Here is a 26,462-nt window from a genome sequence, read left to right as displayed (position 1 = left end):
TCAATACAGCAAGCGTCGTCAATCGAACACTGAATTCAACCATTTTCAGCTTTTGTGCCAGGTCCGGTGTTGGCACAACGAATTGAAGCGTCTTTTTAGTTCTGTGTTGTACCATTCAATTCAATCAATTATTTTATTTAAAGTCAGTTTTAAACATTTAGTCAGGGACTATACCACTGACTGAAAAAAGCAATAATAAAAACATCAAAAACATTTACAGAAAAATAGCTTATCTCAACACAATGTAGATTTACACAAAGAACCCGTCCATGATTGCACCATCCATTGGGGTAGTTGGGTTTGGGGTAGTGAGTTCCAAGGCCTAGCACCATAATTTGATAAAGACTGTAGTCCATTTGTTCTTGAGTTTTTATGCATAGTTGTGATTTGTTTCTTACGTTATACTTAACATGTTTGGGTTTAAACAAGTCCACATAAAACAAGGAGATAATTTATTAACAATTTGAAATACTTCAGAGATGATCTAGCGCTTCCTTGATAATTCTAGTATTCGCTAAACCGGCCTTTTGTGATAAGGTACTATAACTTGAACTAAAATCGTTGTAGACAAATTTCAAAGCCCTTTTTTATACGCTCAATCTTTGCAACGTACATCGGCACTTCCACAAAAATTCCTCACAAGTCAGCAATAATTAAAGTGTGATAGAATGAAGCATTGGAATGTCTTTAACCTAGAAGATTGATCAAGAAACCTTCAAATTCTCTTCAATACCTTTAGCTGAGCACCAACTTTTTTGCACAAAATACTCATATGGTAGTGAACATCTAGTTTTCTATCGATATTTACAACTAGAAGTTTCACGTGTTCATTTATTGTAATGTTATTACCGTCAATGTTCAGCGCAGTTACGTCATTAAAAATCGTTGAACACAATAACTTCAGTAACTTGAAATTTGATAAGGTAAGCTTCCATTCCGTTTACACGGAACCACCTGATGGCATTGGTGGAATCATGTGTTAGGTTTAATTATTTCTTGATTTATACCAGCAAGAGCTGACAGCGTGTTATTATGAGCATAGTTGCAAAGTGACACCACAGTCACTTGTGAAAAGTTCTCATCAAGCAATCGTGATGTAGGCCTAATGAGAGACGCAGCGAATAGAACATTGGTTGACAACACAAAATCCCTGCAAAAACCTCAGGCATATGTACACACATCTATGGGGCATAGACGCCGAGCGGAATACTGGGAATAGACCGATCACAAGTGACTGTGGTGACACCTTCGTCAAAGGGATGTACAGGTCGTTCAAAAATACATCAAACAGAGCAGGACCTAAAATAGATCCTTGAGGCACGCCTTTCAACAATTCTAGCCATTTCCAGGAAGCTTTGCACGCTGCCTACGTGTACGAAAACAAATAACGATGTCGCATCGCAATTGCCGAGTAGTGTCACACTTTGACAATACCCATGACCTTCACTAAACCAGTTCCTGGATCGTGGAGGGACTGTGACGAAAATAAAATTCATCAAACTTCTCTGCCTTGTAGTTTGATTTTGGTGTTATCGATATGTTAGTGAGGCCTAAAAAAAAAATTGTGTGTTTCCGGTAACCCGACCTACCCTAGTTCAAACCCCCCGACCCTAAACTTTTTTTTGGACCTTGAAAAAAAATCCCGCGAGATTGGCTGGGAAAAGTTTAAAATCACGCGTGATTTCATGACGTCATTAAACAACAATAGCGACTGCTTGTGCAAGCGTGTTTTCCGTAACATGTGAGAAATGCGATCACGTTCAAGAAAAATATAAAAAGTGTGAGAGGCTCCCCACCTAACTATCCAAAATGTTTTTCTGTCGAGTTTGTGTTTAATTCGTTTCAAAAATGTGTTCCTATATTCTTATCCGATTTTTTGTGTTAATGAAAATGTTTGTTTCACCTCGGATATTTGTAGGGAAGTTTGGATTAGTGTGTACGGTAATGTTTTGTTTGTGTGGGGAAAGCTTATGGCGATTGTAAAAGTGTGAAAGAGGCTCCCCACCTAACTATCCAAAATGTTTTTGTGTCGAGTTTGTGTTTGATTCGTTTCAAAAATGTGTTCCTACATTTTTATATCCGATTTTTTGTGTTAATGAAAATGTTTGTTTCGCCTCGGATATTTGTAGGGAAGTTTGGGTTGGTGTGTACGGTAATACTTTGTTTGTGTGGGGAAAGCTTATGGCGATTGTAAAAAGTGTGAAAGAGGCTCCCCACCTAACTATCCAAAATGTTTTTGTGTCGAGTTTGTGTTTGATTCGTTTCAAAAATGTGTTCCTACATTTTTATCCGATTTTTTGTGTTAATGAAAATGTTTGTTTCGCCTCGGATATTTGTAGGGAAGTTTGGGTTAGTGTGTACGGTAATACTTTGTTTGAGTGGGGAAAGCTTATGGCGAGACAGTGCCGGACCTATGGTGTTACAAAGTTGATGAGTGGCCCTTTGACGCTTGCGTTTCGAAACCCGAGTGTAGTTTCTCATCAGTCGCAATGTAGATTCTTTCGTTAGTTTGTGTTTGTGAAAATTTATTTAATGTATTTTAGTGGTCTTGCTCTTCGAATAGCGAGGCAAAAATATCAATGTTTGGGTCTCGTTGTGAGTCCGTTTGGTGGTCTGGTTTGTTTGTTTTTTGTTTCTTTACTTCTGTAAATTTTGTTTTGACTAGTGTGTCTTTTAGGTTTTTGTTTCTCTTGTAAGCAATGATTGGTGATTCTGGGAATAGATTCCTTAGTGTTGAGTCCTTCTCCAGTTCAGCCAAATGTTTCAAAAGACTTCCCTTAAGATCTTTTGTTTTTATGTAAGGGCTGTATGTTGTACTGAAGATGAGTTTGTTTGTTGCTTCTTTACGTGTACTTGTACAGTTTGTTAGTGTATTACGAATACTGTGGTTTATTTTTTCTGTAATATTCGTGATTTCATTGTTTTTGTATTCTCTGTCGAGTAGTTTGTTTCTAAAGAAAGCGACTTTTTTAGTAAAGTCGTCATTGTTGTTTCAAGTGCGAGCGTATCTAAGGATTTCACCTTTGATAAAGCCATTAAATGTTGCTGTCGGGTGACACGATTCTCTATGTAGAAATTGGAATGTGTCTGTTGGTTTAGTATGTGTTTTGATGTCGAGGATATTTTCTTTGTGGTATCTTGCACCTTTAAAAACTACTACATCTAGGAATGTAATTTCTCGTGTTGAGTTTTCGTATGAAAACTTAAAACGTTGGGCGCATTGTGTGGATTTTTGAATGAAGTTAGTGAGTTCGGTTTGTGTTCCCAGAAAGATTGCAAAGACATCATCTCTGAATCTTTTCCAGAAGTGAATGTTGTTGTGGTTGTTTACGATTATTTTCTTTTAAAGTTCATGAAAAGCATGTCTGCTATCTCTGACGAGGCATTCGATCCCATGCTGCAGCCGCGGGTTTGGCGGAAATATTGCTTGTTAAATTCAAAACTGTTAAGTCTTCCGTGGGTGGTTTTTTGATGCCGTAATTTGTTTGAAGCGAGGTTTGTGAGTTTAATGTTTCACTGACTAGCCGAATCGCTTCGTCGTGAATTGTGTTTGTGTCCATCGACACCACGTCGAGTGTTACAAGAAATGCATGTTGGGGGAAATTTGTTTTTTCTATTTCTTGTATGAAGTTTGTTGTGTCTTTTATATTTGACGGTTGTTGCTGGACCAGTGGTTTTATGAAGTAATCCAGGAATTCTGAAATTCTGTTAGTGGGACTGGAGCAGCCACTAAATATTGGTCTCCCTGCAAACGTTGAGTTTTCAGGCGGCGGTTTGTGAATTTTAGGCAATAAGTACCAATGCGGGGTACGGATTTTTATGTTTTTGGATCGAGATACTTATAAGTATCATGGTCGATGTGTTTTTTCTCGTACATTTTGTTTAATAGTTCGTGTACTTTGTTTACTGTTTGTTCTGTGTCGTCACTGTCTAGTTGTGTATAATACTGAGTGTTGCGTAATTGTCTTTTGCATTCGTGTATGTAATCTTTTGTGTTGACAATGACGATGCCTTGACCCTTGTCGAAGGGTATTAAAATTTTCTTTTTTGCAGAGAAAAAAAAATTACCAAAAAAAAATTTTTTTCCTACCTACCTACCCTATTTCTGAAGAGCATGTTACAGGAAACACACAATTTTTTTTTTTGGCCTGATTAATACCTTCCGACCGGCTTGCACTTGGGGTTCCATATATGGCGTTACGATCGACCAGGTCGCGGCCAACAGCCCTGCCTCGTCGGTGCCACTAACACCAAAGCGCTCCAGAACATTTTTTTTTTTAATTTGAACATATAATTCACTCAACAGACAAATGACTTTTCATGAACACAAGCATGAAATATACGCACATAAGAATGGTTGCATGAACATAAAAATAGAGTTTAGAACACAACCATGAAATTCTAGAATACAGACATGGTTTTTATGAACATAGGCTAAACATAAGTTTTTAGAACATGAACATGAACTTTTAGAGTACAATCATGGCTTTATGAACATAAGCATAACATATTAGAACACAAACATGAAATTTTAGAATACAAACATCATAACTTAGAACACACAATTGCAACACTTGGCTTGCCATAGTCCACCCTTGTGGTGTTCCTTGGCATGTAGGCCCGGGGGTGATGGATATACTAAATATTCAATTTTATTTGTAAATGACAATATAAACAAGAACAAAAAAACAATTTCAGGGGTCCTTTGCAGTCACATGCGCAAGAAACAGTAGAAGAAGGTATTGTTTGTACTTTTTCAAGGTCAAGGTCATATCGCTGACGTCATAGCTATTCAGTGACGTCTAGTGAATTTGCGCCTTGCGCACACAGGTTTACTCATCACTTTAAAAAAATAGTTCCACACACTTTGTAAATATGCCAGAGTTTTGGCCAAAATGTTATATAGCAGCATTCATTTCATCTTAAAAGCGATAGGGGAACTTCCGTTGTCACCACTAAGAGGAATATTGACGACAACACACACGAAAACATGCAGCGGATGAATATCGGTGGCATGCCTATTGCGCTGTCCTATCCACGTTCGCCATTGCAGAGGTGTGTCCACCACGTGAACAGTTGACAACATTGCGCGCTTTTGGTCGCCGGACAACGCACACTACATACAACCTTTACATCGTGCTCGTTTGTGTCTCAACACTGTATACACCATGGCCGAGGACAAAAGGTAGGTCTCTCATGAAGTGACAAGAACTTGTATAGAGGAGTAACTAAAAACAAGGCCATTTGAGGCCGGTCGATTCCATCGTACCGATGATCGACCAAAGTGGCGCGCTGTCACTGTGTATTGTTTATTTATAGTTCATTCACGACTGCCATGCCTTGCCGGTTTACGTTTGATAACATGCACGCTGTCGTCACGTTAAAACGGGTGATAGAATGATACAGTCTGTCATATATTTCACTAGAGAGTTCAAACGCCTAACAGAATGTAGCCCCACATAGTAGATATAGATTTTGTGTAGCCACGACACTGTGAGTTGTACGCATCGCGGTTACTCTGGCATTGACTTCTGACGTATATGCTAATACACAGTCCCTCCGTGCCGTGGCACATAATACATCACTCTAACAAGTGAAGTATTATTGCTACGCTAATTCGATTAATGGGCTATTGGTTCAGCGAGGGCAGTGGACTCAAATGATGTAATTATTTTCTTGACTTTAGTAAGTGCTGAAACAATCGTAACCAAGAGTTGCCCGATGACATTACGGTAAAATTCCATGGAAATCGGAACACGTGTGATATTACCGCGGATTAAGGAAGTGACGCAATATACACACACACGTTCAGCGCGGGTTGCTTTCCAGACTGTTGAGCTGGCTTTTACCTTTTCGAAATATTTTATATCAGTGAGATGCCAGTGCAGAAATTGTAAACCATTATCACTATCAAGCCATCTGCAATCGTAAACATACTGCCTGAGTTTGTAAAGGTTCTCATGTGACCTCATTTACTGAATGTCAGAGGAGTCATATTTGCGTTTGTTATTGAAGTGGAGGTAGCTACTACCTCCATGATTGAAGTGAACGTCGCCTTCAATACCGGTGTTTCTTCCAGTAATATAATCCAGTCAGTCCAGTGAAACTACAGAAATATCCATGGCTTCCCGTTGAGGAAGTTTGGTTTCGGAAACTCAATATAGCAAGATACCCAGTTTCAAAATTCAAAACAAGCAAATACCTGAGAGATTTCAGTATTTTTGCAGTGCCCATGATCTCACAAATTGAACGATCGAAGAGTGCAGATAACGGGGCAGTCCTTGCTTAATCCCTGGTTTTCGAATTAGTTCTTGTTGACATTGCGTACTTACACGGTGTTAGCCATTTTTTTCCATTGAAATTTTTATCAAGTTAGTCAACTTGCTTTCAGTTAAATTTGATAAATGACCCGCCCTCTTATACCCCGGTTATGTCATGATTGCTTTGTGAGAGTGGTAAACGGCGCAGTATACTTCAAAGAGAAGACAACATACATGTTGTTTAATATTATTACTGAAGAATCATCAAAAAAAGGGATATTGCAAAAATTTCATACTATTCTAACATCTTCAACAAGTACAAAATAATCGACAATTTGTGGAAATGTGTGTATGAATACTTTTATTTTCAGCAACCTGCATCGTAGTTTCTTGTTGGGACATGTTTATCAGAAATTCAAAAAAAGGACTTCATTCATTGGGAAAATGTATTATATTTCACTAACAATGTCCACAATTTGAATGTCATCTGTAATGAAGTAGTATTAGTCGAAAAGCTATTCCAGTGTGGTTTTGATCCAGATGATGACTATTCTGATAACGTTTTTATTCCAACCATGTGACGACACGCCCCCGCTCACAGACTTCCAGAATGAATGTCATGTTCAAAATTCAATGTTGAAGGTTCAATGGTGAAAATACAGATTACCAGCTGTCAATCAAACACAACTAGGACAGATCAATGCACCTCTGAAACACGGTAGACACTCAGAGAATGCATCACAAATTGAGAGCTATGTATTCTTTATGTTATCCAAAGGAAACTTTATATATTCGCAAATGCATTTTACATGTACATACAATAAGATTAGCATATCTGCTTTGTAAACAGGTCTTTGTCTGAAAATATTGCAAATTCATTCACCATGTCAAAACAATGAACAATATGCAGTGTAGTTTTCTTTTATTGTTTGACAACAAGTCATACTCAAAGTATTGGTATGTAATAGGACAGGGTGACTTATCTAAGGAAATGAAGGTTTGGAAAAGTATATGTAGTACTCCAATGTGAACTCTTTATGTACATGACATGTTTACATACACACAAATATCTATGTATCATATATATGTGTATAATAACACAAATTACTTCAAGTACAAGTAATAATATCTGTTACGTAAGTTTCATGCATCCTGCAATCTTCAGACAGAAGTGAAAGGATTCTAAGCTCTACACTCTCATTTATATGTTTGGGATGTATCCTTCCAGATATCTCATGGTCCATCTTTACGCACATTGTCTTGTGTTAACCATGATTCCAATTTTGGGGAAGAATGGAAAATTTATGCTAACTGGAAATGCAGCCTCAGTGGTCAAAAAATTGACCACTGCAGTCAGTTTTGACCCTTCCTATTTGACCATTTGTACTCTGCAATATGGACTTTGTGTTCCGTAACCTGTTTTGAAATATAACTAGTCTGCTGTGGAAGAAACAAAATTTCAAATTTCTATCTGAAAATAAACTGACAGTGGGAGATGACAAAATACGGTATTGTCCAGTTTTATCCAGGCTTGTCCTTATATAGTAGTCTAGTTTAACAAAATATCTTGGCTTGGATAACTGAAGTTAAGGTACATGTACTGACGCAGGTCAGTTGATGAATATTAACTTAGCATAATTGTTTGCTTGTCTTTGGGATGTTAAGTCATTCTATTTGGTGACATTGCAAATTTAGACAAATGATACTTTAGCAGCGTTAGAGGATCGGAGAGTAATTGAGTTTGTAATGCACTGACAATGTTAAAAGTAATGAAGTGCATGATTTTAGGCTGAATGCGAGTACATGTATTCTCAATCCAAAATCTGTGATTATCACTCAATTTGCAAACTCAATACTCATATGTTATTTGCATAATAATAAAGACATTTACAGTGTTTTCTTCCGAGTGCTTGATTTTAGTAAAATTCCTCTTTAAAATAAACATTACACGCTACGTCCCTCTCTGCATTGAGATCTTGAGGTATATGCATACACAGAGTATTGATAGTGGCTTTTCCACCATGATGGCTACCAGTGATGTAACATTGGATAGTTGAATCTTGATTAACCCACATCTATCTGCCTTGCCCCAGTTACAGAATTGCTTCCCATTTGCAGAAAGATTTGCTAAACTTAAAGACCATCAACTAGAGTTCGCATTCACATTAGAAAACTGTTTGAACATATGAATTAAATCTAAATGATTTGTGTAGGTGTCGAATATATTAAACATTTCCAATAATTATAAGAGCAAGGATAAGGAGATTCGATTTATTTGATGTTTGATTCACTGTACAACGTTAATAATATGCTAATACCTTGAAAATTCATCATTTGCATGTTTTTCATAATGTAATTTTATGGTCCCCGTTAATCAGTAACTAAATCCCCCGGAATTTTCCATAGTGAGAGAAACATGGAAAACAATTGCATCTACATGTATGCAAGAGAACAAACATTAGATGAAGACAGTGGCAATATAATATCATAAACTTTGAATATTATAGATCATTAACATACATTTTCAGTCAGAGCAAGAAAAACACTGTCTTTGAGCACAGTTGAGCTCTTGAGGAAAAGCTGGACAAGTGTACTGGAATACAAAAGGATGAATACCGCAAACAGAATCTTTTACATCCTGGGTAGCTATAACGTACTTAGAAATAAAAAATTCCTTTAAGGTAGAATGTGCCTCTGGGACAGATATTCGCACTCTCAAACTTTTCTAGTTCTTTTCTGATATACCACATGTGGGGGTTCATTTTAAAGCGCTTGGCATAGGAAAACTTTTCTCTGACTTAGTTTTTCAAAAATCGAAAATTTTATTTTTCTCCATAGCTTTAACACAGGGATGGTGGCCATTTTGAATTTCAAATATCGGTTAATGTTGGGTAATTTGTTTCTCTGGTACCAAAATTTGAATGGTGACCCCCTATTTTCATTCTTGATTTTGAAAGAGATTGGTTGAAAGATTCCTCAAAGAAAGTTTGAACAAAAGTTTAAGTCTTTCACTTTTGAGGCGCATACTACATTAAGGCATTCATGCTTTTTTATTGCATTTAGGTACATGATCCGACTGAAATATTTTTCACATGAATTCACAATCTCCTTTCTTAAGAAATGATCAGAGATCTTTGTCCGTAGAATGAACCCGAGTATTGAAAGGCATTCAGAGCAGGACCCCTGACCTATCGGCACAAGTCTCACATGGAAGTTAGGTCACATGGCCATCTGCCACAAAGATAACAGTACAGTTTTGGACAAAAGATGCAAGAACCAGGAGACTGTCTTCAGTTTGATATGATATTATGATAGGGCTTCTTTTTGCTATATGCCTCTGTGCCAAGAAAAATTTTCAACAATGTGACCAGGAGACCCTTGCTCCCTGGGTTGTCGTGATCAGTTGGCCGGCCGCCCAATGGTCCTACATTCCGGTTTTCGGCTTTTTAGAAGTTGTGTGGTGATACACAATTATAGCTGGGTTATCATTGCATTTCCCATCGTTATCTGAAAAATTATCTGCACTCGACCCAATCTTTGTTGGATTATGGTTATCGATGACTTATGTACATGTACTATATCTCTTTGATGTTTGATGCCATGCCGACATCTCATACCCACCACAGTTTGCACTGTAAGTTAGAATGCACCTGGGAGTAGATATTGAGACTCAATTTTCTACAATATTTTTCAGGTTGTCTGGGCTTGTTTTTTTTGCTTTGCATGCATGAAGTTTTTGCCATCTTGTGTTTTGTGAAAATTGATAATGTAATACTTACCTGTAGAGGTAACACAAGCATGGTGACCATTTTGAATTTCAAATGTGCAAGTGCCACTACCACTAGTGTATTTTTTTTCTCTGGTACTGGTATTTATTTAAGGCCTTTTTTCTTGATTTTGAAAGAATGGTTTAGAGCATCCTTGAGGAAAGTTTTGTCAAAAATGGAAGTCTTTCAGTTTTGACTTGGGTACGACTTTAACTGATAGTGTGATGTTAAAATGGAAGTAGGTCAGCTAGGTCATGATCAGGATGAAAAGTACAGGGTGAACTGTAAAATGCCCGACGGGTCAAGAATCATGTCAATAGGTCAATGTGCATTGTATTGTGACAAAACATGTACATCCTTGTGTCTGGTCTCCACTGGCCACCCCTTCTGTTCTGTTAGGTTAGATCAAACCCACTGGTCAGGCTGTTACAGTGCCAAATAAAGGTGGTTCTTTCAGGAGCTGTGAATATAAAACCAGTCCTCTGTTGTGCTCTCTATACTGTAAGCAGTGGGTTCTCATTCTACGATAGTGCCTATACCTGCACAAAGTAATAGTATCAATGTTGCAGCCCGGACACACCCTTGCGACAATGTCCCCAAAACGGAATTTGATATCCCACATTCCCCTGTACATGTACTGCGGGTCACCACGGGCGCACTGATGAGTCCACTGTGTTGGGTGTCGTCTGCAAGTGTTATATGATACTGAAGATGACTTTTGTTTTTAGGCTTTTATACATACTGTGATTAGAAATTAAAACATTGCACTTGATATAATATTATAACTTGCGTGTAGTCTGGCTTAGCTCTGATTGGCAGCAGTTACAGTATACATGTACTGCTACAATCACCTGCCTGAAATTCAAGCATAACAACGTGCATAACGCAGTCAAGGCAGCTTGACCTTTCTTTTGTGCTACTAATTTGTCACAAAATAATACAATATTTGGTTAATGACAATTGATGCATGTTGTCCCCAAAATGTGCAAAATGTCCTCAAAAATAAACAGTAATGGGACACAGTGTTCCCTGGTTTATTTATAAAATTCTGGCTGCAACACTGTAGTGTAGTACCAGCATAGTAATTCTTTGTCAAACAAGGAACAGAAACAGGATCAGGGCAGGAGTTCCTTGACTCATGCACAAGGACTAATATTGAATTACGTATTCTAGGCTTGTTGTCATAAATATACACTTCACACTGCTTTATTCAATCATGGTTTTGCTGTGAAAATTTGGTTGACAGGCAGTCCACAATCCTACAAATAAACAGTCATGTCTGCTGTATTTTAAATAAAAAATATGATATCCTAATTCATCGTTGTAAATTTTTATGAGTTTTACAAGTTATTGTGGTTTATTAAATTGATCGTCCCATGGAATTTTAGAGTCAGAATTTCATATATGAAAAAGTACACCTATTGAATATTTTATCCCCCTAAGAATGTTTACCCATCCACAGGTACATGTAGGTTGAAACTCAAAAAGCTGCCTTCTCAGTCTTGCCAGGTATCAGTTCCCATACACTGAAGGGTTGCATTAGGGTGAAAGAGGGACTCACTGAACAGTTTCCCATGGAGAGAGGAATAAGGCAAGGTGACGGCTTAAGCCCACTGCTTTTTAACCTATACATTAATGACATAAAAGATTCGCTTAATTGTGTCACCAATGACCCACCAACTTTATTACGGAGTACTTTATCATGTCTACTTTATGCCGATGACTTACTTCTACTATCTGAGACACCTACGGGGCTACAGAATGCTATAAATTCAATAGGGCATTATTGTGAAAAATGGCATTTAGGCATAAACATTCTCAAATCAAAAATCATGGTTTTCAACAAATCGGGGAAAATTTTCAACAAATTTAAATTTACTATACATGGTAATGAGTTGGAAAATGTGTCAACATATACTTACCTTGGCATAAAGTTAAATATTACAGGAAAACTAAACAGAGCACAAATTGATTTGAAAAACAGAGCTATAAAGGCGTGTTTTAAATTGAGACAGTTACTCTTTGCAGAGTCAAATATTCCAATTAAGGTCCATATACAAATGTTTGATGCCATGATAAAACCTATTCTGCTATACTGTACAGAAGTATGGACTGCAGACATATGCACAAATGCAAAAACCATACTCACAAACTTAACAAACACAATTGAAAAGTTGCACATTAATTTTGCAAGCACATACTTAAAGTGAATAATAAAGCATCCAACATAGCATGTTTAATGGAACTGGGTAGATATCCTCTAATTGTTTCAAGCATAACACAAATGGTCAAATATTGGTTAAAAATAAGTAAGAAAGCAGATACAACACTGACTCGTGAGGCTTATGATCTGGGTTGTCAACTGGACAATGCACATACAGATAATTGGGTGTCAGGAATTAAACAATCGTTGCTGCTCTTAAATATTGGAGATGCCATGAATGTAAAGATAGAAAATGACAAACAGTTTAATACTAGTTAATTTCAATGTAAAAGTTAAACAGCTATTTGAAAAATGTGCATTTGAATTGATTCATGATGATACCAGACAAGGGCACCATAAAAATAAACTTCGCACATACAGAGAGTTGAAATAGATTTCTCTCTCGAAAGCTACCTTCATGTTATAAAAAACCCAGATCACAGATCAGCCCTGTGCAAGTTACGCATTAGTGCACACATACTACACATAGAAACAGGTAGATATAGAAACCTTGATGTCATAGACAGAGCATGCCCAATTTGCCAAAACAAACAAGTAGAAGATGAGATACATTTTCTTTTTCATTGCAAAGGATACACAGACATTAGACATGATTTTTTCAGTAAACTAAACATTTGTAAAAACACATTCAGAGGCACACAAGACCTTGTAAGCATCTTTTCAAGGACAGATAAAGCATCACTATGTGAATTGGGAAAATACATACATACATGTTTTAAACTCAGACAAGACAAAATGAAAAAGACAAAGTAAACTATTTATGAACCTTTAATATGTTGACCTCATGTACAGATATTTATATTTATATACATGTATATATTATATATACTCTTTCATTGTTGTTTTTGCAAAACCTTTATTGTACTTTATGATCAAGATCCCAACTGGGATACGATTTCAATAAAGGCTTACTTTACTTTACTTTACACTGTAGAATTTATTCATAGGTTTACCTGGGTCGGTGTAACTGTGTTGTGTATGACTTCAACCTGTTCACCCCAGTACCCTGTAAACTGGTCCACAATCACTATTGATAACCGTGGGTTTGGGCAAAACCATGGTGATGAAAGGGTACATCTGAGTCTGACTTCAAAGTTTACTCTATCCACCTGAGTATTTGTTTCAGCAGCCTATTCAACACTATCACACTTGACTTTATGGAATATCAAAACTACTTTGTTTTCTTTTGATGTGTCTTTTGGATGTGTCAATTTTTTTTACTTCTCAAGAAATTCAGGGCTAGAATTTTGTGAATGAATATTGTTGCCAACAGAGTTGCAACAATGGAGGCTTTTAGACTCCTGGAGAGCCCCTGAGAGACATTGTAGTGTACAGCTCCCAGAAAATCCTTGAAAAGTCCTTGAAAATGAAACTGAGTCGCAGAAAATTGATAAGCCACCCTTCATTTTTCAAAAATCACAAATAATGATCACAATATGTGATTACTTCAGATATATAAGTGAAAGTTCACGGCCTTTTTTGGTCTGGTACCTTGTACTCTTTAATACAGACGCCCCACTGTTACCAAAACAAAAAATATTTCCTGAAGTGGGAGGACATAATTGTGGAGGGACCGTGGTAAATACCAGGTATTTGTATGAAGTGTTCTCTGATAATATTAAGAATTATTTCCTACAGATGGGCACCAAAGTTAACGTTCCCCCTCAGTCTGGTACATGTATACTGCATCATAGGAACAGACCTTCAGCCTGCTGTGCTCAATCTAAAAATAGTGATAAAGTAAACTAAATATCATAGTACCCTTCATCTTTTGCCTGGCCTACAGTGTACACATCATCTGAGATTTTGTGTTGATATCAACTTGTTGCTTATTTCACATAAAATCATCAGTGTTCCTATATGGTATAATATATAACATTGTATTATGAAAATAAATTCCAGGTAAACACATTGTAATTGCATGTGACGTTCATGTATTCAATCACAGTGTGATTCTACATGTACCTACTTTCTTTCCCACTTTATGGTATTTTTCTCTGGTAATAGAAGATATAATTCCTAGCATGGATTTATGAATTAGTCTTATGATGACTGTGTTTTCTAGATACGATATTGCTGGTGGCAAAGTTGTCTGATGTAATACAAACAGCGGAAAAATAGTGAAGGAGAATGTAATGTTTGACATAACATTACAACGATCCAATTTCCATCAAAACACCAAAAGAAATTAATTTAATTGATAGAATTGTGGACCCTTTGGTTCACGTGACCTGATTGAAAACATCTGGAAGAGCAGACTTTTATTATGTAACTATCCAATGACAACAACCTACAGTAAAAGGAATTCAACTAAAATTGTCCTCAATTCAATGACAAAAGCATTTTCATTGCCAGATAGACTTTGGCTCGGTGCCAAGTACTTATCAATATGCAAATGCAATACCCTACGTGGCTTGGCAAAGGAAAGCAAAACGAGCTAAATGTTATCTATATCTTTCATTTGATAAACCGTCCTGTATACCCAAGAAAAAAGTTCCAAAGAGATAATAGTGTGATATGATTGTTAGAACACAGTCACGATTTTATTTGTAATCACCTGTATGGGAATACAGGAATATTCATAGTAATTTGCAAATAGATTGCGGAGTTTTTCACCCCTATTATTGCACATTTTTTGAAGCTGCTCGTAAAATGAATAAAACTTAGAGATGACATGGTCATCAGGTATTGGAAGTGGTGATTGTTAAATGAAGATTAAAGAAATTAATGAAATTATCTTTGTGCCAGTGACTGTAACTTCACATTTGTCTCCTTTCAGATTCACTTTTGAAGACTACGAAGAGATACGGAATTTTCTGCAGGGAAAGACAAAATGCCGCCCAAAGATTCTGATAATCTGTGGATCAGGTCTGGGTGGATTAGCAGACAGACTAGAGGACTCTTATAAAATTGTGTACGAAGATATCCCCAAGTTTCCAGTCAGTACTGGTAAGTTTTACAAGTTTCTACCCCGAGGCGTGTGTGCATGCCAGAGATCACATTTGTAAGTTGTCTCTGAATGTGTGAAGAGGAGGTAGAGATAATGACCACATTCCATACCACCATTAGCATTACTAGTAGTCATAGTTTTTTGCCACGTTGATCGTTGTTAGACCTTCCTGACAATGTGAGAAATTAAAGTTCAAATCGGCTTCTGGTATTAGTAAATGTGACTACGACGACGATATTTGGACGATTTATGGCATTGTTGAACAGATGAAACAGTGTTTTCACTAAGGTTTTGGGAAGATGGGTAAGTAATGTTTGAAACTCAACATTTCTGCTATCCTCTATTCTAATTGCATTGAATATAACAGGGGGAATCCTGGTAACATGACTAGGAAACACCCCCGCCCCAAACGTTTACTAAGGGTACCAGCCTTAAAAAAACACTGATAATGTATCAAATCAAGAGTAACTCACAGAAGATCGTTTGATTGACAGTTTTAGTAAGGTTATTCTGTAACTTTGTGAGAAAAAGGTCAGTATTTTGGTAATACAATTTCAAAATGACTGAATTGTGTTGTGGTGCGAATATGATATCACTCACAAATCAACATTTCAGTTCGACAAAAGCAAGACGTAGAAAACTTGAGATTTAAGGCCGATTTTTTCCCGATGAGTCCATGCAGCCTGTAGACCAGAAAAGAATTTAACATTGTAAGAGATTTGGAGAATCTGTCCCCGTTGTGCATTCTGCTTGGTCACCCCTCATTACCTGTAAGCAGGTCCACACTCATCATTGATAAGGATGGATTTGGGCCAAACCATGGTGGTGAAAGGGTGAAATTCAAAAGAGTTAACAAATGTTTTCCTTCATGTTTCAGTAAAGGGACATGTTGGCCAGCTAGTGTTTGGAAAACTAGGTGACAAAGAAGTGGTGTGTATGCAGGGAAGATTTCATCTCTACGAGGGATATCCAGCATGGAAGGTGAAAAGTGTTACATGTTTTTGTAATTCCAATTTTCCAAACGGCTCTCATAATTTATATGAGAATATGCCCCTTCAGCAATTTATTCATTTAATCCTTTGAACGCTGTAATTTTCCCGCCAAAAATTTTGATGCAACATTTTACCAATTTTTTACCTTCTCGTGTCTATTTATAGACAGAGAAGGTATTAGAGTTGAAAACCAGTATGCTGGTGTCAACTTCTTCCGTCTGTCAAGACTTCCGTCTGTCAAGATCCGTTGACGTCATGCTATTGTGATGGGTCATATCATAAACTGGTGGGGGTGTTTATGGCTCAGGTTGAGGTGTAGGAGAACGATTTTGAGCTGTGACAAAAATCAAAAGGGACTTAGCGGCATAGCCACAGTGTTAAGCCTTTCTCCAAGGTTTCTTAGTTGACTACGATCTATTACAGACTACTGAGCTGACGTTAGGGGTACTCACTTTGTGTTTGCTCACTCTGTGTGCGCTAGTGTTTGGTACTGAGTTGCGTGGATATCCCCTCATGGCCTCACGTGATATGGGCCTGTTGCATAAACTGCAGCTGATGATCATATGCCTCTGAGTCTGAAAACGGTCATTGTGTAAGCCTGTCGGCATTTTCCTTGCATTTTTTCTCATTTAATTTTGCAAAATATCGGCGAGTACCTCAATATTTCAAGATAACTCTTTCTTCCCAATCGTTTCCTGGAGTTTCAGAGTCATATGAACGAAAATGAGTGAAAGTTTTAGACAGGAAAATCGGACGTCGGCCATGTTCATTGTTTACAGTACAATCAGAAGTTTATGTGGAGGAAATAACTAACAAACACTGTACATGATGCCCGCCCTCTAGAGGCAGACCTTCCTATATGAAGTACCACATTTGATGCTTGTGGAAAGCTTGACCACACAAAGGAGCATTTAAACATTTACTAAGATTTAGACACGGTGGAGGGACCGTGATTTAGAAAATGACAGATTGAAGGTATTCTGAAAATGTCAAATACTGAGGAAAAATGCGCAAATATTCAAAATAAACAGGTTAATTGACTGGTCAGCTATAAAAAACAATGAAAATGTTTATGATCAAAAGTTTTTGAGATGCTCACATTTTAACAAATACAGAAATTATTAACATTATAAATATAAGACCAAACTATTTTTTCAGGGATGGGACAGGTTGGAAATGAGGGGTGAGAGACAAAGGCACTTCTATTGCTGCATGTGGATGCAGCCACACCATTTCATTTACAGCATACTTATTCACTGTGTTGTGTTCAAGTTCCATATTGTACTGACTGTCATACAAGGATAACATAAGCAAATCAAATCAAATTAGAAAAGGATCAATGCTGTTGTGTGGATTTTGCTGAACATGGCTGATTTTAATATTTCGCCCTATATATTTGGTATCCGCAAAGGCATATTTTAATGTAAAGTCAAAATTAACACTACATTGCTGACAATATATGTTACCGTTTCTGCATGAACTTTTCTTTTTTTAATTAAAGTATAGTAGTACTTCGAACAGATTAACAATTATCGTGATGTCAACCCATAATTTTACATTACAAAGACAGTAATTCTGCCAATTTTTTTTGTTTTTCAGTCATTTTATAAATTTTGCACTGCACAAGATGATTGAACAAATTGCAATGTGTGAATTTGTAAACTCAAAGAATAAAAATCCTTTGGTCACAGATTAAATTATTTATTTGAAAAGAAATTTACTCTTAAACATTTTTAGCATATATTCTTTACACGGTCATGTATTTCAAGGAAAATATGCCTATTAAAAACAGTAATTTCTTCACTTTCAATTTTTTTCAATACTATGACAATTATCAGCCATGAGGTTTTACAAACACAAGACCAGATAAGCGTTTTTCATCATTTCCACAGGACTCTTTGGAAAATCCATTAAAAACGTTAAAAGTGGCTTAAAATGATCACTTGGTATACATTTAATTTACAGATGCCAGGTTGTGTATATCACATGCACTCAGGTCAGTAGGGAAGTGCGTCATTACTATTTTGGACTGTTAATTCTTATTTCTGAATTATTTAACTTTTTTCCACATTGAACTATCTTTAGGCAGTTTATACTGTAGCTTAGAATTTTTTTGATTGATGTATTTAATCATCTTTTTGGTTCTTTGGGTCCATATCCCACCTCATGCCCCTACATCATCAACTATTTACCAACAACTTCATGCCAACAACCAATTACCTGACCTGGCCACACATTAGAGAAGGTACAGCGTCATTGACGGTATTTTATGAAATTTTCTGTAATTTTTCTGATAATTTGGACCAAATGAATATAGTATTTCATCAGCCACAGTTTTTATCAAAATTTTAGCAAAAATTAGGAAAATATTGACTGGTGTACATATGATAAAGGTGACAAAATGTGACTTTGGCCCTAAAAGGGTTAAACACTTTTAACCCTCATATCCACATAATTTATTTAGTCCATCTTGTGTCATTTTGTGTGAAATAGATTTTTATTCTTATTGGACAATCTGCAAAGTTTTAAAGACTGTTTGAAGCAAGGAGTTTACCTGTTTGCTTTGTGCAAGTTACCGAGAAAGGAACTTTTTTTGTTACAGTTGAATAAATATTCATGAAGCAATGTCAAGTTCAAACATATGAAGCATGATGTATAGGCTGAAAGATAGATTATACTGTCTTCTATACTAACATTGCGTGTACGTGGCATTACGTGATGTCTATAGGGTGTGATTGTCTTAGAGGGCGCTGTAACTTTTCATGATATTTTTTCTCTTTTTGTTTTTAATGTCAAAAAGCATTTTTATACACAATATTCAGCTCAGCTTGTATATGTGTAAACTGCATTGTTAATGTTGACAAGGGAATTATGGTCCTAACGTGAATTTAAATTAAACAATAATGTAGTTTACATATATAAATGCTGTGGTGACAAGTAAAATGGCAGGTGTTACAACGTGCTTGAGAGAGTAGAACAAGAACTTGCATTTGACAAAAAGAGCGAAAAAATTCTTCAAAAGTTACAGCTACTGGCCTTTTAAAGTAAATACTTCCTTTCCTTACGCTACAGAGAATAGTTGATTACATGTATATCATTTTGTTTCATTGATGAGATAACGTTTATTTTGATCAGGCCAATAATTTGCATAGCTATGGCAAAAATGGGTACTCCAAATCCTTCATTTTTCCTTTTGTTCAATGAATAGGTTGCAATCCCCATCCGTGTAATGAGCTTGATGGGCGTCAAAACGGTGATCGTAACCAACGCCGCTGGAGGCATTAACCGGAGTTACAATGTTGGTGACTTCATGATGATCAAAGATCATATCAACATGATGGGAATGACTGGGGGTAACCCCCTAATGGGACCCAATGATGAGAGGTAAGTGACATCAATATTTGAAACAATGTTTAAACCTCAAAAATGGTAGCTTTACACTGTGTCAAGGCTATGGAAGAAAAATTTCCGATTTCACAAACCTGAGATCATAAATGAGTCATTTACTAAAATGACTTCAAATGAGTCTGCACAAGAAACAGGCCAGAAAAGTATTGTTAAAGTTTGATTGTCCTTCATCTCTCTGAGGTAGAGTCTGCTTTTATACTCAATCAGATATGGTATGAACATTTTTGCGTTACAGAGATTCACTTGAAATACTTTATGTATGGCCAACACAGATCAAGAAAACATCCAAGGTTGAACCTTTCTCCGTAATTTCAATGTATGTAGTAGGTCAAACCACCTGCCTACTACAAGTTGTATGGATGAAAGGTAAAAAGTGGGCTTAAAACTTTGTGAAACCTGTATGAATGTATTGCTCTTCTTTTCCCCCCACAAACCAGATTTGGTCCAAGGTTTCCGCCAATGTCCAAGGCCTATGACAGAACAATGAGGGAGCAGGCATCAGATATCGCCAAGGAACTTGGATTAGGACGTCTGATTAGAGACGGTGTGTACTGCAGTCTGTCCGGGCCATCGTTTGAAACGCCGGCTGAACTGAGATTCTTGCAAACAATCGGCGCTGACGCTGTTGGTAAGTTTTCACCTGCCATCAAAATATGTGAGATAGGCGATCATAGGTGCTTATGCATATCTTTTACAGAGAATGGGAGATTGGTTGTCCATTCTCTAAAGCATTTTGATGTTCTCAGTAGTTTGACAAGTCAGTGCCATGTCATAATGTGTGATGTGCAATGGTAACCCTTTCACCTCAAAATCCCTCGATATGGTTTCGTCCATTAGATATTAATGGGGATGTTTGAAAGTCTCTGGCGGGGTAAACGTGTATGAATGAATTGAAGGCCAGAGCTGAATGCATTGATAATTTGTTGACGGTAATTGAGATGCATATGTTACGTGTTACACCATTTAATGTTTTAAAGGCCATATACAGGATAATTTTTAAACATACTGTGAAATAACAGAGTAGAGAAACTACAGCTGATGTTCAGGGAAAACATAACTGACTGACATGGATAGTATGATTTACATCTTGAATGAACAAGGCTTCTGGTATTACCCATGATGCCTTGAGTGCCCTTTCCTGTACTCTACCCCTATAGTGCTTGATGAAAAGAAAATTGGTTACTTGTGGGAAAGATTTTCACCATGAGAAGAGAGAGAGTCCCTTTTGGTCAAATGTGCTTTTCTTGTCTTTCCAGGCATGAGCACTTGTCCGGAAGTTGTCGTAGCCAAACACTGTGGCCTGCGAGTGTTCGGAATGTCGCTGATCACCAACAAGTGTATCTTGGACTACGACAACGATGAGGAAGCGAACCACGAGGAGGTGTTGGAAACAGGGCGTCAACGGGCCAGCGACATGCAAAACCTGATAGCTCGACTGGTTGAAAGGATGTCCAATTCTGAGAAGATCAACAACGGAAACGGAGTAATTTAAGAGGAATGAGAAGCGCAAAAGAAAGAAAGTAGGGGACATGATGGGGTCAGGAGAGGAAGGGCTAGGCTTTTGGCAAATGTATTCTTTATTGGTTTTTAAAATATTATACCAGATTCTTATCTCTGTTACGTTATTATTTATACATATATTTGTATATCCAGTGTTGTTATAATATATGTACTAAACCTGAAAGGAATAATTAATGATGTGTCTTTTAGGGTGGTACAATCACCATGTTTTTGTTGGCTGTTTGCCGATGACTTTAAAAGTCATGCTCAAAAGAGGACTAGGACAGAAAGAGAAAAGAGAAAGAGTTAGAGAAAAAGAAAACAAAAAAGATAAATGTGAAAAAATAATGCCATGTTTGGTGGGTGTCAAAGAAGAGTGGAAGGTGACCTTCGAACCTGACTGAGCATGCTCATTGTTATCAGGTCGTAGGTCATGCAACAAGCCTGTAGCCCTTCCTAAAGAAAGAGAGACATGATTTGCTGCAGTCTTATGAGCTCTGCTCATTTGAAAATATCAAAATTTTACAGTGATAACACAACCTTGAATGTGTATTAGTATACTGCTTGATGACACAATCTTTGAGGTTAAGCTGCACTTTTATTTTATTCTGATGATAAAAAGGATCGATGTATACAAATTGATCATTTCTGCTGTAACACAGGGGCATATTGTATTTATTTAAATTGTAATTGCATGAGAGAGGAAAATTTAAAGGCATATTTTATGGCATAAGTGAAGATGTTTTATGACGATTATTGTAGATATTGCATCCAATTTTTTGAAACCCAGGTATAAGCATAAGCAATGCAACCAATGTAATAGTCAGTTTGAGGATTTTGCAGACAGCCAAACCAGTTCTCACCGTCAGTTTCTTAAGAATACTACAAGCACAAATCAATTCAGTGAGACAGCTTACAATAAATGCATCTTGCTGATCATTTACAAGTATTTCCAGGTAATTTCTGTTTTATCAAAATTCCATGTGTAGAGAGAGCCTTGATGGTTGAGTTCATCTTAGAGACCGATATCTGGCACACCTGCAGATAACTGGGTCCTGTTTTTCCATATGAAAACAGTCCAGTTTTTCCAGGGGATCCCTCCCACAATAAATGAAAATGGGACTACCTTTGATTATTGTATTTCAAACAAAGAAAAAGATTGTTTTACACAGGCCCAGTAGTTTTCAGTCTACCAAGATATCTCAATTCTGAAAAATCTTAAAAATCTTTGCCAGTTTGCAGTTTTTATTGACCCTTGGGCCTTTGTGAAACCCTTGGCATAATAAAATTTTCACCAATTTGTGTCTATGAAAATTTAAAAATTGATTTTTCCCCTAAGGGTTCACAACGGTTCACATTGTCTCATCCAAAAATTTGCAATACCTGTTGTGAGCTTGATTTTTGACTATGAGAAAGACAAGATTCAAATGTTTCCTTGTATAGAGTATGAGCAAAATTTTAAACTTCAGTTTTCCAGCTATTTCTTACTTCAATTGGTATAATATATTACTTTTATAATCTATGGTATCAATAATGACACATATTGAAATAATACATGCATAGTAAATTTCATTTGATTACAACAATTCGTCCTATTCCTATATTCAAACAGCAGTAACAAACAAAATCAGGGATTCTTTGTCCAAGAGAAATCAGGTTTTCTCACAATATCTTGTCACAGTAATGCACATTTCTTGATGTCATGGCATGGTATATTTTCTATCAACTTTCAAAAAAAGAACAACAACAAAACAAAGACTAGACCAGGGACATATTCCCCACTGTAACTTGTGATTTTACAAACAGAACTCCAGTATGGAACTTCAGTTTGTGAAATATCATTTGTCCTGAAATCATTCTGAAATACATAGTGTTCAACTCATTGTATATACATGTCGTGTCAAAGGTCATTGTTGACACCTGAATTTAAGTCCAAACAAGAAATCATTCATCAACAATAAGGTTGGATACTTCACATAATGCAATGTGTTCGTGGGGCTGATGCATTGACTTGAGGTGTGCTTTAGGGCAATGTATGCCTTACAGACGAATATAAATATTTCAAAAATAACAGCCCTTGTCCCTTTAAACAGAAGTTTAAAAGAATACCGTATCAAATATTTGTTATAGCCGTGGAGTGTCATCTTTCCGTAAGTACAAGTTAGTGTCAAATTGTTATGCTTTACCAACAGATGTAAATTGTAATGTTGCTTTCATTGTATTTGATGTTCTGTACTGACATAATTAGTGTGTACCGTAGACTGTACACAAATTTGATATCAACAAAATGGGCATTCAGAAGTAGAGAAATTTACATAATGACTGAGAATGATACCTTTCCGTTCAAATCACACATTGAAAAAGTTGTCAATATAATTTCCTTGAAAACCAGGTGTACCTGAAATTTGTATAGGTCATTTCTTGATCTTTTTAGTTTTTCATCATGAGGGTATTTTTGCTGCACTGCACTGTACTGTGCTGTACTGTGCTGTGCTGTGCTTTGCTGTGCTGTGCTGTGCTGTGCTGTGCTGTGCCGTAATGTACTGTGCAGTAGGATGAAATATGCTTGTGTCATAAGTTTCTAAGGTGCTACCACTTGGTCTCCTTCAGTAGATTTTACTGTAATTGTATCCAATTGTGGTATGGCCTCATATCTGATCATGTGACTGAGTTTGACCAATCAGCTTCTTTTATGAAAATTGTTTTAGGCTCTTGGTTGACTCTCATTTGTTATCCTGTTGCATTAGGCTTATGAATATATTTCTAGATTATACTTTGGCTATGTATTTATTAATTGGCTTATTTTATTGTTTGTGAGAAGTTTTATATTTAATTGTATTTTTATTTTTTTGGTGCAAAATCTTGCCTTTGAAATAGAGGATGTATTTTTAAGGGATAGTCTTGCTATCTCTGTTATCTGCTAAAATAGGTCTGTGTAATTTTGATCCACTGTTTTTTCAAACAAAATCCAACTTTGTTTCAGGGGATAGCAAAACAACAATGTCAGTCATATTTTGGAAAGCTGTGTTCATGAACAGCCATGCCATCAAATTCCTTAACAAGGAAGGTGTTAAAGCTACACGGTATTCACGGCCATTCTCTGTAGAAAATGGTTTCTTTTTCCTCCCTGAAATCATGTTGAAGTATCAAGTCTTCAACAGTCTGTATGTGTGAATGGCCAGTGTTATGATTAAAAAGCTAGAGTTTAGTGCGGACTAGAATTCATTTATCGTTCATGTGGTTTACAAGGCTAATACAATGTTAGTCTGTATTTCAAAATACACAAGGGAGAGGAACAAAAAAAATGTATGTTTTATAGAACAAAAGTATTGAAAATATAGTCGACATTTTGTTACAGTTATTGTCTCCATAATTTAGTCTACTTTATTCTGCGGAATAAGACTCATGCTGCATTACAGAGCAGTTAATTTTGATGATTTTTACTACTATTTTCGCTTTTTGTGTCAACTACAGTTTCTTGTTCTAGTACTCTGCAAAGCATGTCAAGATACACTCTTCTGAGCTTGTCAACTCAACCTGTACATATCTGAACTGCATTCTGTCATTGTTGACGAGTGAATCCTGGTCTTGACTAGAATTCACATATAAACAACAACAGTGCCTTTTATATGTAGCGACGCTGTGTTGACTAGCAACATGCTTTGGGGAGTTGAACAAGAACTTGCAATTGACATACAAAACAAAAACAGTGAAAAAGAATCATGGAAAGTTACAGCCATGGGCATTTTAATATAATAATACCATCCATAGTACTAGTAACATCACTATACAGTAAGCTCTGTCCCTTCACAACAGTGTGCTCAGAGTGCTTGATAATTGTACATTTCAAATGTATAGATACTGACAATAATTCCAACCCACCCGTTATATTACTCACAAATAGTGTGGAGTTGATTCTTGTGCGTGGTTTTTTTCATATTTTATGTGCTTGAGTAGGTGTAGAATTTGTTCAGTAATGTAAATATAAGCTTACATAGTTTATAAATGCATGTAAAATAAAGGTCCAAACATTGTCTTTTATTTCTGATTTTTCCCTCTTATTAACTGAGTTTATGTGGTTTTTTTTCGAAAAGAGGCACAAGTGGCAGTGTTTCACTGAAGGAAATTTCAATAAAATGGCAAAATCTCAAGAGTAGTTATTATTGCTACTACACTTAAAACAATGGTAGACACAAAACTCCATCGAGTATTGACCATTCAGAAATATTCTTCCATTTCACATTTGCCAAGATAAGAACCAATCAGATGAGTTCTTTTAACACAAGATGTAACTCTGTGATAAGGTTCTCACTAGGGGCAACAGCTGCATCACATGATCAAACAGAGTGACCTTTTTGTCTAGAAGGAAATTTCGAAAGTTAAAAAATATTAAAGGGATCTTTGCAAGCCGGTGCATGCCCCATGGCAAGCCCCGTGACAATGTCTGTCCGGCGCTGATGTCCTTGTTTACAGCTTTGATACGAAGTGTACACTTTTGCGTTGGTATTGTATTGCAAAACTGAAATACAAACTTTCAATTTGTAACATGTATGGTGTAAAGAATAAAAGGTGGATGAAACTAGACCAGTGCGTTTCTTCTTTTAAATACTTTCTCTGTAATGGGTTACTGAAACCAATTATTTTAAATTATTTATTATAGTCTATAGACCCTATGGAAGCTAACACGAATAAGCAATATACTATATGCTTTGAACCGATTTGATTTGCTAGGTGCGCTCTCAGCGACAGAATTTCCAGAAAGAAAGTCCTTGAAAAAGTTTTCGCGAGATGCACCATTGATTAGATCACAGTCTCGCCACAGGTTCTTGCAGCATTCCTCGGGTTGTCGAGCGGAGGCCCTGGATCGAATCATGAGACCCAACGCCAAACCTCGGTAGTTGTGTAAAGAATATAAGGTATGACTCGACAAATCAGCGAGAAGTCGAAAACAGGCACAAGAAACATCGGGCCTCAAAAAAGAGTAACATCAGACGGCCGAAAATACCTTCAAGAGTTCAACTCGTTACTCTAGTAACGGCATTCTTCCAAGTAGGCGACGAGACTGGAGCTAATTACAAGCCTAAAAGAATTGATTGTTTTGGCGAATGATTCTGGGAGAATCCACCGGAGGTTAATCACGTTTGGAAAGTGAAATAGTTATTACAATTTCAGGGTAGTAACAGCTATAAATTGCACTCTAGCCATAGGGGATTCGATCTCCGATGATGACGATGATGAAGATGATTAAATATTTAAAAATGAAGAAAAATAAAAATATATTTGGACTCAGTAAATTTGTTGTCGTTATTGTTGTTGTTGATAGTATTTGCAGAAAAGAACAAAGTATGCGCTGCAAATTCA

At 36.7% G+C, this 26,462-nt stretch overlaps 1 protein-coding gene across 1 annotated transcript; it reads left to right on the top strand.

Annotated features, from left to right (window-relative positions):
* The first annotated feature begins 5,046 nt into the window (after positions 1-5,046).
* LOC139148215 (purine nucleoside phosphorylase-like) lies at positions 5,047-25,685 on the top strand. Its single transcript, XM_070719530.1, has 6 exons — positions 5,047-5,185; positions 15,031-15,200; positions 16,079-16,182; positions 19,402-19,577; positions 20,039-20,229; positions 20,858-25,685. The coding sequence occupies exons 1-6, from the start codon at positions 5,169-5,171 to the stop codon at positions 21,091-21,093; spliced, it is 894 nt and encodes a 297-aa protein (XP_070575631.1). The 5' UTR covers positions 5,047-5,168; the 3' UTR covers positions 21,094-25,685.
* The last annotated feature ends 777 nt before the right edge of the window (positions 25,686-26,462 follow it).

The sequence above is a fragment of the Ptychodera flava genome, chromosome 13 (genome assembly GCF_041260155.1).
Source record: "Ptychodera flava strain L36383 chromosome 13, AS_Pfla_20210202, whole genome shotgun sequence".
Classification (NCBI taxonomy): domain Eukaryota; kingdom Metazoa; phylum Hemichordata; class Enteropneusta; family Ptychoderidae; genus Ptychodera; species Ptychodera flava.
The sequence above is the reverse complement of the archived record's forward strand: the minus strand, read 5'-3'. Positions and strand labels throughout refer to the sequence as shown.

What these genes read in the sequence shown, in the direction of transcription:
- LOC139148215 (XM_070719530.1), top strand. An exon ending in CAAGTTTCCAGTCAGTACTG is followed by an intron (nt 15,201 to 16,078) that starts GTAAGTTTTACA and finishes TTCATGTTTCAG; the next exon opens with TAAAGGGACATGTTGGCCAG. An exon ending in AATCGGCGCTGACGCTGTTG is followed by an intron (nt 20,230 to 20,857) that starts GTAAGTTTTCAC and finishes TTGTCTTTCCAG; the next exon opens with GCATGAGCACTTGTCCGGAA.